Source organism: Streptopelia decaocto, assembly GCF_964273445.1.
Source record: "Streptopelia decaocto genome assembly, chromosome: 16".
Classification (NCBI taxonomy): domain Eukaryota; kingdom Metazoa; phylum Chordata; class Aves; order Columbiformes; family Columbidae; genus Streptopelia; species Streptopelia decaocto.
The window spans coordinates 2,761,790-2,775,028 of NC_138671.1; the positions used below are offsets into that span (position 1 = coordinate 2,761,790).

The 13,239-nt window shown below is 42.7% G+C and overlaps 1 protein-coding gene across 2 annotated transcripts in view; it reads right to left on the reverse strand.

Moving 5' to 3' along the window:
- Positions 1 to 13,239, reverse strand: part of CEP112 (centrosomal protein 112) — a 143,703-nt gene that overhangs the window by 23,905 nt on the left and 106,559 nt on the right. For both annotated transcript variants that reach the window (XM_082066904.1, XM_082066905.1), the window contains exon 23: positions 11,283 to 11,432. In XM_082066904.1, coding sequence (XP_081923030.1) covers positions 11,283 to 11,432 — 150 coding nt within the window. The remainder of the gene's footprint in view (positions 1 to 11,282; positions 11,433 to 13,239) is intronic.

A 13,239-nucleotide genomic window follows, 5' to 3' on the forward strand; every position in this document is an offset into this window, starting at 1 on the left:
ATCTGATTTCAATGGAGTTTTGATTTCTTCTATCTTTGTGTTGTCTGTTCTGACCCAGATTTGAGCTGTACAATGGCTGAAGGACCGCGCGGCTCATCTTCTACAGGACTTTCAGACCTTTGAATGACAAGTGTCGAATCTCAGTATCCACAACACACTTCAGGCATCATCCAAAATGCTCTGAACAAGCTAAAAAACCCCAACCAGCGCCTTCTGGTTTCAGAAATGCTTGGTGAGAATGTTTCTGAGCAGGTAGAAAATGCTACAAGAGGTCGGCTGGCTGAGGAACGCTTGATCAACGCTGAGCAAACCACTGCCAAACCTGCTTGGAACTTCTCAAAAGCAGGCAGGCTCTTCTCATTTTCTCTTATTTTTATTTTACATGTAAGTAGTTCCAAATATTCTTATGTGTATGACATTTTTTAAATGCAAAAGCATTTAAAATCACAGAAAACAGATCAAGTTCTGAAGCGCCAGCGGTTTCTCGTTTGCGCAGCCACACACTAACGTCTCGAGCTTTCCAGCGACTTTTCGCACACGCAGAAACTTTTCCTTATCACAAATAAGACATAAACCGCAGGAAAAAACCATATATGGTGCAATGCGAAGGAGCTAAGAATTCCGGTATTGTTAAAGTTGCATAAATGTTGATTTAGTTTCAGGATCTGAGAAGGAAGCAGCAATAAGCTCGTCCTCTGCAGAGGCAGGTTTTGCAAAGAGCAAGTTGAGGAGGGAGCAGGGACATCAGCCTTCTCACACACCACAAAGTCTGGGCTCTTAGAGACGGGCACTAGCAAACGAGTCCACAGTTATGCCAAACCTGACCTGCAAATGCACATTTCATACAGCTCAGGATGGATGGGAGACCTGGGAGAGAACAGTAGAAAGGAAAAAGCAGCATGTAAACACTTCAGGCAAGTAGAAATGTTAAGAGAGATGACAAAGACCTCCTTGTGTTTTTTGCCCATCAATCACGTCATGGTGTGTCCTCCTTGCTTTTCGGATTTGCACAAGTGTAAGTAGAAGTGATGTGTTATTCTGTTCGGAGGAAGAAAAGAACACACCAAGTGTGAGTCGCTCGCTGGCGCACAGAGCGAAGCCGTGGCCAAAGTGTTTCCAGGTGTGAAGACAATTAACATCCACTGATACGATTCCAATTGTTATATAGTCTTTAGTAATTGCTGTTTTACCTTGCTGAATTACAAGTGCAAAACTGTAAGGATACAAATGATAATAATATTGGTAAGAAAAACATAAGAAATTTAGATTATTTGGAATATTGAGAAAAGCAAAGCTTTTTTTCCGAAGCCAGATAGAACCAATACGTCTAAGATTTCCTCTTCATTCCTCCTGCAGAGCTCTGACTTGGTCCAACCGTGCAGGTATTCCTGCCACTATCTAACATTTGGTAGCCTGAATTTTTATTTATCCAGCTTCATTCTGCCACTCCGAAGCTTCTCGGTAAGCAAACAAACTCATTTTTCATGTTTAGTTTTCTCGTGTTTGTACTTTCACCCTCTCTTACACAACAAACTTGGACGAGAGCAGCAGCAGGGAGGGCTGGCGCGTGTGCGAGGACCCGGCGCTCGCCTGCAGCATCATCCCCCGTGAAGAAGCATCATCCCCCATGAAGAAGCATCATCCCCCCGTGAAGAAGCATCTTCCCGCGTCTCCCCAGTTTAGATGCTGGTGGTGGAAGGGCGGACGCTGGGTGAGAAGCGAGTCACCTGGCAAGAGGAATGAAAGGGCCAAGGTAGACATCTGGGTACCCACAGCAGTCCCTGAGCAGCCATGGAGCAAATACAAAGGAAGACGTTGCAGCACTTGAGGCTTTAATGTATTTTTTACAGTTCTAATGCTAGCACAACCTTTTATTGACATTAAAATGTCGCACCCCTGAGACAGTGACTCTCAGGACCGGGATGGGCTCTGGACTAGCACCGCTGCCTGTTTGGCAAGAGGGCGCGTGCTGTGCTTTCCTAAACCACCGTGTACCCACCTGAAGCCTCGGTGCTGACATGTCCTAACTTATTATATCCCAGGAAAACGGGCTGTTTTGTTTTCTCCTGAACTGGTTCTAGAAGGACTTGGATTCGTCGGTGTTAGTTTCACAAACGACCTGATTATGGTTCAGGACACGATCGAGGGATGCTCTCCTCCCTCCCCACGCTGCGTTATTCCTTTGTGTTGTTCCAAACTGTTCAGAGAGCAAACCCCAGCGCAAAACTGAGCTGTGACTTTACGGCAGATCTGAAAAAAGGAAGCGAACGCTGCATTGCGTGTTTTGTCTTCTAAGGCCAACACAGACAGGTCTGAAACCCATGATCTCATGCCACGCTGGGCCAGGAAAATGGCATATTCAGGGCATAAGTTTCCAGCACAAAAATACTCGTGAGGTGATCTGATGTGACTCTGTTCACCTGCCAAGAGTCCTGGCAGAAAAATAAACAGGTTCTGGAGATGAGCTGCTGCTGGAGGCAAAGCAGGAACCATGGAAAGAGCTGCCCTGACCTGTGAGGAACTGGGCTTTTCGCTTTGAACTCGAGCGGCTCTTAATGAATTCTTCATAATTGGCAATCTGGGGTTTTCACTGAGGATATGTTTCTCTTGGAGTGCCAAATGTAGGAGACATATTCCACATTAGAAATACAAATTTTGGGTCTCCTAGGTGGCTGGCCAAGCTGGTGAAGGCAGTTCCAACAGGTTTATTCACCACCGCTGCAGATAACTGTCTTGTATCGGGGATTAGAGTCGTACATGAATACGAATCAGTGCTGACGGATTTGCTTTCATAACTATTAACATATTGACTTAATTGAAGTTATTGACTTCAGTGCTGTGAAAGTTTGAACTAAAAATAAGCAGAGACAGTTTTAGTAACAGAAGAAGTTAAGAAGTGGTTGTGTCAGAGGAGCGAGGCTTTTGTTGTGCTTGACTAATCTCTGCTTTACTGCTCCTCCAGTCCTCTGTTATCTGGCGGTTTCAAAGGGGACGCTGCCAAGAAGCTAATTTAGAGTCCTAAATTTTATCCTGCAGGCAACACTTACTTCAGTTTCCTGAGAATAAATTTAACAGGCAGACCCCTGAAGAAGAAAACAGGTGAACCCTTTTTGCTCCATCAAACAGTCTCCTCGCTGGAGAACCTCAGGCTTTCTCAAGTGGCCCAAGATACAAAACTATTGATGTCTGCACAGAAGAGCTTAAGAAAAAGCTTCAGCCTTGAGGTTCCCAGTCTTCTTCATGCATGTTTTCAAGGGTCAACAAGTAAAATATTTACTATATCAAATCCTGTTCACCAATGGAGAAAATCAGGAGTGTAGATGGTGCATGAAGCATTCCCGGGGAAGACATCCCAAACGCCAACGCAAGGTGGAATATGCACAGTAAGTGCAGAATCCACGTGCAAAAGGTTCAACGTATAATGTATACTTTCAATAAAACTAACGTCGTTCTTCACCTTCTTACATACACATGTACTATATGAGCACACAGAGATGGTTTCCTCGAGCTGCAAGGCAAGGTGTACCGGGCCTGACTGAAAATGTTTACCATACAAACTTAAATGAGAAAAGGATCGAAGTACGATATACAGGAATAGATATTTTTCTGTTTCTGGACTCTAGTGCTGTTTTGGCTGCCAATAGCACACAGAATTTCCACTGAAGGGCAAGTCAAACCAATTTCCCTTCGGATGGAGGCATCCAAAAACTTACTGAGGTTATTCTATTAGTGCCTACGCATTCTTTAAGCAGATGAACTGCTTCATTTTGAATGCGCGTCAAACCACAAGAACCGGCTGATAATAACATTCAATTAAAACGATCTCGTTCTTCTAGAAGAAAAAATTGGCTAACAGCTACATCTCCTATTTTCTAGCTGGGCACAATAGGGCGATTGACGCTAGAAGGAAACAGGATCGGTTTGTACCGCGGATCCGAAGGGTCGGGTTTGGTGACGGCGTTTGGAGGTTTAACCTCTTACACAAACCTACGAGATGAAGAAGCCGCTTCTGCCGAGCACGGGACTGTGAGAAAGTCCGAGCTAGAACTCGCAAACATACAACTTGTGCTAATTAGGCAGATGTTTTGAACGAGCCGAACTTTGCGCTCGACGCGTATTTGTATCTTTTGATGTACTTGGTGTTGCTTCCCAGCGCTCAGGGCTTCCCGAGAAGAGCAGGAGCTGCTCCCTGCCAGGCTGCCGGCTGAGTTTGCCATCTGATCTACTCAATACACAGATAAAAGCCACCGCAGACTTCTTATTTTTCTTCCCTTTTCAAGTACAGTACTGTAACTTGGAAAGCTCCTTTATTCTCAGCTTCACTGATGCAAGAAAGTGGCAGAAATACGGCAGCTTTGGCTGCTTTCCTTTAGTAGCGCTTTGTAACTAATCCTTTAATGCTAAGGAAGCAATAAGTATTTTCATTTTGTATGGAAAAAAAACCACTCTAGTTATAGAAAATAAAGGCGATGACTTCTGAAAACTCTCAGAGTGCTACTGACCACTTGATTCTACTGCCTTTAAATATTGGAAAATAGTTGCCCTGTACAGGTATCAGATTCACCAGGTTTCTCTTGTTACGCTTCAGAAAAGCCCAACCATTATGAAAATGGTAAGTTTAACAAAGATATTTCTATTTCACTGTGATCCGCCGTTCAAAAGCATTCACCAGTCGTTTCTTCAAAAATACTCTGACATTTGATCTGCTTGAGTTTCGGTTACATGTAAAGCTGGAGAGCCAGCAGAACATTCTAAATGGAATCTGAAGATTTCTAAAGTCAACATTCATTTTGGCAAGAGCGTTTACATGCAGAAAGTTGAAATTCTCAGTGACTCTCTCCTGCTGATACCCCTGGAGCACCCAGCACCATCATTAGTAAAAAAACAAGAGCATCCTATATTAGAATATACACAAAGAGTGGAAATTTTGTAGGCATGCTGGAATCAGCCAATGCCATCTCATGCTATGCCAGCTCGCTCCTGCGATCAGCCACACCATAAGAAAGATATCTAAAGGAAATATACATTGATAAGTAGATGAGGTCCACCACCCTGAATCTCCACTTGCCAAACCCTGCAACCTGTGTTACTGCGCCAGGCTTTAAAAATCTTTACTGCGGAGTAATAAATGTTTGTGGACTCCGGAAGGTTCGCTTTGAAGGTGTCGTTTTCCCCAGCGATCTTTTGTTGGTTGAATACGCAGTTCGCACATCTTGTGTTTCCACCTCCACGGCCGCAGCCAGGGCTGTTCCAGGAGCTGGAAGGCGGCGCCGTTCCAGGAACTCACTGGAACTGGAACAAAGAGCAGCCCTTGGAAAGCCTACACAGCGCTGCGCACAGACTGTTGTACAGATGCCCTGTGTTTGGAGGACATGAGACACTTGTTTTTATCTTTATTTTTTTCTTCCTTTGCTTTCTTCTTCTCTCCAGTAAAGTCCCAGACTTGTGGGTATCGCCCCGGCTCTGCCTTTCTGAGCGTCACTTTCTCCTCCACATTAAAGCCCCTCTGCTCTTCAGAGAGTAAAACATCTTCGAACAGCAAACTGTAACCATCACAGCGGCCTTGAAAAAGCTAATTTTCATTTTCTTACATCATAATTATAAACACTGTCTGTGCTTCTTTATTAGCTGCGCAGCCTGATGTCAGGATTAGTTCACATTTACTAATGAGAGTGTTTTCTCTCCACCTTTCGAATCACCCAGGACCCCACTCAGTGCTATTGCTCCTGTTCAAAGCAATGAATTTTATGGCTTGTTTTGAATTCCTTGTCACCATTTTTCCAGTGCAAAATCGGTGTAGTCCACCTCATTAAAAGAAAAACAAACAAACCTGATTGCTTAGCTTTATAAGCCTTTACATTCTGATACGCATTTATGGAATCTTTAATTCCATGATTTGGAGACTGGCAGCTGTAAGGCGGCTAAAAACAACCAAAAAAGACTTCATGCAGCAAAGTGCTTTCTGGAGGGAAAGCAAAACACCGAGGATAACAATGATAATGTAGAAGAAAGCAAAAGTACAAACTTTTAAACCTGCCAGATAAAACCAGCCTGCAGTTCAGAGGACTCGGCAAGCGCTAGTTCGACTCTTCTGTAAAACTTGTAAGTCTGATTTTGCTGTTGGCCATGGTAAGTTCTGCAACGTGTTGAGACACGAAAAGTCAAGCAAAACGCCAGAGTGCAAAGCTTGCTGCAGGAAAAGAAGATGATTCAATTCTTTGTCTCACTAAAGCATGTCAAAGATATTATAAAGTACTTACAGATGCTCAGGCACTTGGATTGCCTGACTGGCCCAACATCTGAAAGGCTGTGATTCTGAAGAGAAGGTGCTATGCTTCAAACAACAAATCACTTCTGCGGCAACGGAAAGAGAGATGTGATTATGGAAAGGAGAGAGGACTACTGGAAATCAGTATTTCAGTTGTGATTAACAACTGTTTAACCTTAACCCAAACACAAGCTGATTTTGATTACCATTTATAATGAATGTATCGATACAGCCTTTCAAAGAGAACCATGTAATGGAATCAAGAGACAGAGGATGAGAAACAGTCGATAGCTCGGGGCTAAACCCTCATTTGTCTAACAGACTGAATTTGGGTGAAACCAGGATTCATATAAACAAAGACATTGAAAATCAGGTGCCTCAGAGTGTGGACCCTGCGTAAAAGAGAAAGAAAAACCACAGAAGTCCTGCAGATTTCATTTACCTGCCCTTTGGGAAGATGCGGTTTCCTCTGCAGATCAAACAGAGGAAGAGGGTCCCTTAGAACTCTTTATTTCACCACGCCAAACAGTTCATCATGGTGATGCTTCGCCACAAATGCAATTAGACGGATTTGAGATCCCTCTGGAGAACTTTGTGACACACAGACACACACAAGTCGGAAGGTCCCCAAGGACTGACAGAATCTGGCACGTCCGTGGCCATCGAACCATCACAAACTAACGCGTGTTCTGACACCTCCTTTTCACAGGCACTCTTGGCTAAAACAGCCCCACCCCTTCAGCCAAGGTCAAATATAAAAAATACCAGAAAATATTTTTAAAAAATGCTTATAAATAACGTGGGCCCTGTTGGAAAAAGTTCATTACACGGTTTTTCAACAGTTGTCGCGATTGTAGCAGCCACCCCAACCGCACCAATGACAAAACCACAAGACAAAACTCGCTTAACAAAACATCCTTGAAATAACGTCTTCACCTTACCCTAAGTTGTAGGTTTTGGGGGTTTTGTCTATGCTAAGATTTCAGGTTCTTTTTTCCTAATGAATGTCCTCGGTGGTACCAGTTCCACACGGTCACAGCCTCCTGAACAACCAGCCTCGACGGCCCCGCGGATCCGGAGCTCGGGAGTCCGGAGTTAATTCCAGTCTTTGCCACAAACCTTAACTAAGCCAAGGCTTCACCCTCCAGTGTCTCATTTGTAAGATAAAACCCAAACTGCTTCTCCTCCGTACTCCAGATCAGGGTAATTCAGGTTCGACGCTCTCTGATGCCTCTCCTCCCTTAATAAGCACAAATAAGGACACCTAAACATGAGAGTTAGCTTTGCTTGGGACTTTTAAACCAACAAATTAGAATTATTTCTACTGAAACCAGCATTGGCTATTGCAGAGACAACAGTATTCTGAGGACAACAGATTAAATACTTCTGCAGGAATACAGTCACTTGGTCAATGCTCCCATAGCCCTGACGTGCTTCCTCTTTTAATGCAATAATATTATTTACAATTGCAAGCGGAATTTGCAAATAAATACAGTTGATATTGAAATATAACTCAATGCAAAATTAGCGTGTTCACAACATTTTTAAGAGCACAGTTTTTCTGATACACCGCATTTTAGAGACATCTGTAAACACAATCAGTATATTTCTGGAAACAAATGTATCAGGTGCCCTTAAAGAAATGTCCTGAAAGCTTTAAAACATGCCGAGGTTTAAAATGAATTTGTTTTACTTTTAGCGGGAACCAAACATGAAAGGGAGGGGGGATTATGCAAATAAAAGCAGAAGGACTTGTGGCCCTGGAGCAGAAAAACAGTGACAGAAATGCAAACCCACCCCCCATGGAAACAGATTCCAGAATAAAAGGAACAGAGTTCCCCGCACCGGGACTGACTCGAGCGTAACTAGAGCAGGGTAAATACTTTGTTATAGTTGCATTGAGGAATTTCACTGTGTTGATAAAACCCTCAGTCCAACCTTTGCAGAGAGGAAACGATCATTTTGCTCCAAGATGCGACAGCATCCAACAAGCACGGGATGATGCTGAAAATACTCAGTGCTCACAGAGCTCCACACAATCTAAAACCAGAAGTTTGCTCATTTGTTCTGCTATAGCTATAAAATACACTTTTGATTCTTTTTTCCTCTCTCAACATTTTAAACATAAACGAAGAAAAAACAACTGTTTCAAAATTTTTCACATGAAGGGGAACATTATTATATGACATTCTTTCCTAGAAATCTTTTAAGTCTTATTTATTAACAGAATGAATCTGATCATAAGCTGGCTGACACACACAGTGTTGAAATATGTCATCTTCAAACCATGTTTTACTAATGAAATTTTGGTGTTAATTCAGGGGATATAAGAGAATCTTAGAATCTGCGATCTGAGCCAAACAACAAATGTGGTTTCTCTGGCAAAAAAGCATCATTTTCTCCCTTTTCTGTTGTGGCTTTGTCACCGCATGCTCTCCATCATCCCTTTCTTTCCAGAACTTACTTTTTGATGTGGAGTCCCCACTTGGCCACCGACTTCTACATTAAAAATGCTCTGAAGATGTTTTGCAGTTCCAATCCCAGGAACTGTTTTGCACTTGCAATCCCAGAATCCAAAAGGATTTCATAAAAAAGAAAAAAATAAAGCAACCTAAGGCTGGGATTTCATAAATAACCTCAAGGTATCTCTACAACGCAATCAGCCTGACGCTCGTGCCAGGTCCAGCCAGGAACCGCTGCCAAAAGCAGCAGCAAAGTCGGGTGAACGCTCTGACCATTTGAGCTCTGGGTTGTTGTGGCAAGATTGCTATCGGGACGCAAGAAAGTGAGTCCAAATTTAGCCTTAATAGGTTTATACTACACTTCCATGACCAACGTAGCTCCTGCATGGCTGTTCTCAGCACCCAAGACCTGACTGGAGGGTGCCTGAAATCCCAGACTGAAGCAGCGCAAATGGGTTAACAGACATGGCAATTTAAGCAGCTTTTCCAAGCATCTGCAGGGCATTAATATAATTGTGCTCTCAACTAATCCTGCGGTCTAACCCAACGGTTCCTGATCTTTGAAGCGTAAGCCCGTCACCGAGCGCCGCGGAGGGCAGGTGAGCGTTGCTGGATTTGCCCCACGCCAGATCCATCGCGGCATCCTTGGAATCCGGTCCAAAAAACACGAGTCCTAGGCAGCTCAAAGCAAAGATCTCTTTGCGAGTGGTGCTTTTGGGATTGCGCCCCATGCCAGCGCTGCCATCGTCCCAACGGGCTCCAACTCAACGGCGGCGAAAAGGAGCCGCTCAGATGCTCAACGCCTCGTCAGACCGCTGCTGTTAATTAGGTCTTTGCTATCAGGCGTCGCGACGTGATGGCATCCAGATTGGTTACCTTGTAGGCCACCAGAAAGGAACATGATGAGCCAAAATTTTGTCCCGATTTTATGACTCTGACGGCACAAACTTTGACTTGTCCTTAGGCCAGACAGACCACGGCATAACGCAGAATGCGTTTAAGTGTGTCTCAAACTGGCCCGAACTGAGGCCATCTGAAGCCAAATAGGGTTTTTAGGTTGTCAAAAGAAGCAAAATGCTCTTAAAAATGTCACTCAATCTTTTTCACTAATGCCTAAGATACTATTTAAAAAAAAATATCAAGATCAAGGAGATAGATACAACTGTGAAATAATAACAACCCAGAAATCTTTAACTAGCAAAGAGAGTCAGGAATGTGAATTAACATCAACATCATGTATTATGGCATCCACATCTGGATATCACTTTACCGACTAAATCTAAAACTTCTCTGAGAGCCAGTTGGTTTCTGTAGAAATGTATTTCTGCCTTTGAAAGGAAATAATAATTGGAAGGTCTTACAGGAAGTCAACCCAATATGATATAAAGGAAATTGCAATCTGTTCCTCAATGCTAGTTTAAATCAATGTTATTGTTAAAAAATGGGCATTCACTAAATATAGTCTTTTCAATAGCTTATACGATATTAAGGGTTCTCAAAGGCTTATGCTATATTAAGAATTGCTTTGTCTTTAGAATGTTTCTTTAATCATCCCTTGCGGTCCTCAGCTTATCGCGGGATAGATGTTGTTCCCCATCTCCAGGGCATCTAGGATTCCACTTGCACCAAAACCAATTGTTTTTTGCCTCAGGCTAATAAAAACCAAAGTATTTCTGCATACGCTTGTCTAGAAGTATGTGTGGTTCTTCAAAATACTAAGTGATCGAATATTAAAAACACCTCTTTCTGCTTCCAGAAGTACACACAGCTTCCCAAGTATACCTGCCTGAGAATGTTCTGTTTGGGTATCTGGCTTTCAGTACATTTCCATTAAACCAGTAGTCTCAAAGAAAGATTTTTAAAAAGTACAATATTAATGATACTAAACAAAGTTGAAGAGCTCCAAGCAGAACAGCTCCTGCAATTTCTTCCCCAAGTTGACCCAATATCACCAAATATATTCCCAGCACCAGCGCTAAAAGTCTCTGGGACACTGCTCAGAACCCCTGTGCAGAATTCCCTTCGGAGAATGCAGCTCTGATGCAAAATATGTATAAATCTGATGCAAAAAAATTACAAATAAATAGATTATTCCATTCATATTTTGCAGAGACTTTGTTTTCAGTGGAAACTAAGAACACACTTTCCTTCACAGCAGCCTTAAACATGGAAGATGAAAACCAAGCTCAAGCCCGCGCCACACTGGTGGGGCAACTCGCTTCTCCTATTTCTCACCATTTTTCCAAGTACTGTAAAGTGCCGAAAAGATGTTAAAATACTGAGTCAGCCCTAAAAGAAAGGGAACAGGCAAGTTTCAAGTATTTGAGTGAAGTGGAGGCATTAGATTCGCCAAAACCAACCGCTTTGTGCAGGCGCCCGATGAGCTAGAGGGAAGAGAGCCTGAGTCACCAGCAACATCAAAGTCCAGTCCAGCGCACGAACCGGCGAGCGCTGTGCGAACAGGAACGGTACCTGCCTCCATCTGCCCACTGCGGAACGCTTAATTACGCTCCAACAGCCAGTAGCATCAGTGACTGAAATCCCCAGATTACCTTGATTGCTCTGTTATTATCTGTAATCAGCTGCTGCTTCTTATCTTCAAACTTTTGCCCGAGTTCCTGGAGCCGCTGTTCGGCAGCGAGCTGCTGCCGGCTGTTCTCCTCCGTCAGCAAGGAAACGGCTGTCTTAAGCTCAGCGATCATCTAAAAAAGCAAACAGCATGCTAAATCTCTCTTGGGTAAAAGGCATGTATTTTGCATGTTTTTATGCTCGGTACAAGCATGGCGTTGGCAAACTCTGCTGTGCAAGCTAAATACTTTAAATTAACATATCGCACACCAGCAAGCATGGAATTCCACGCAGAGAGAAAGGGATATAGCAAGGCTGCGAGTGACAAAAATTGCTGAACGCAAAATATTTGGGAGGGTTTCCCACTATGACATTCCAAAATATTTACTCATGAGAACAAAGCACATCTGTGACCTCCAGCACAGCGCGTGTTTCCAGGCCCCGCTGCACTCAAACCGCTCGTGCAAATTTCCATAGGGCTGGTGCTGCTCCTTGTTTAGAAGGATGCTTTATAGCTTCATGCTGCACAGAAAAACACCTCAATTTACATATGGACTGAGATTTAAACTTGATAGTGAAATTCCTGAGCTGCTGAAAGGAGCATGTTCCGCTCAGCAATACAGTGGGGACCTGATTCAAACTCCGGGACTCTTAAACTGGATCTTTTACCTGATTCACTCATAACTTGTTGAAATTTACTTGTTTCACCTTTTTTATCACTGTGGAAAGTCATAACTAAACCTCATCCTTCAGGCATATTTACAGAATTTTATGCTGACAAGTAAGTCGTCACCCAGCAAAGAGCTTAAACATTCTGGAGAGTCACTGACTTTAATGTATATATTCAAGCTTAAGGTTAAGCTGCTGTAGCAGCATAATATACTCTAATTCTAAAAGCACTTCAGCACACAGACAGTTCAGAAAGAGACTGCCGGGGTGCTCAGATTGTGTGTTTGCAAGGCCTCTTCATCGGTAAAGAAACATTTGACTATACTAAGGCCACAGTTGATTAGGAAAAACTACAAAATACAAGTAGTTTTTTAGAGCTACTGATAGGACAGGACTAACATAGTAAGAAATACTCTACAAATGAAGGTACAAGAATCACAGGGGAAGAGGAAAAGGACTGATTAAAAGTCTTCTGTAAATGTATTTATATGTTTTACTACCTGAAAACCCGAGAGAGTAACAAAGATTATGAGTAAAACACACATGGATATTTCTAGACTTCTTTTCTAAAAACAAATACGTATTAAAAAAGATAAAATGCCAATCAAAAGGAAGGCTATTCACTCTTAATGAGATCAGTGGGCCAAAGTTTAGAGACTATCTGGATAGGTGCACTTCTTTAGGTGGAATTAAGTGGTATCACTGGGTTTGCAATTTAGATCATCATTTAGATGGCACAGAATTTGCACAAATTGGCTTTGCTCGGTGTGTTAGATGTACAATGAGAAAGCAGGAGAAGGCGATGGATCATAGAAATGATTAGGAGAACTACGTGAAGCCACGCAAAGCTGTACCACTTTGTGTATGTTCCATTTTGTCACTTTTAAAAAGAACACAAAGCAACAAACCCTTTAATAGAACACAGAAGTGAGATTTAAAGCTTTCACTGGGTTAAGACCCTGGACTAGCAGAAGAGTTCTGAAATGCATGCAAGGAAATCTCAGCATGAATTGATGGAGAAAGATCTGCTTTGTGCTGCACCTTTCAGAGAAAAGAAATCTGTTTGCTTTGTATAAACTTCAGAGGAAATTGCTTGAAATATCTCCTGTGTGTGGGTGTTAAAAGTGAATGTTCCAAGAGGCCACAGAGAGTAAGATTAGACAGATGTTGTCAGCAACATGACCACAAGAAAAGTTGCAGTTGACCTATTATTAATACTGAGCTACAAAAAACCGCTATGTTCAAGTAACTGTAGGGATTTGATTCAAACCC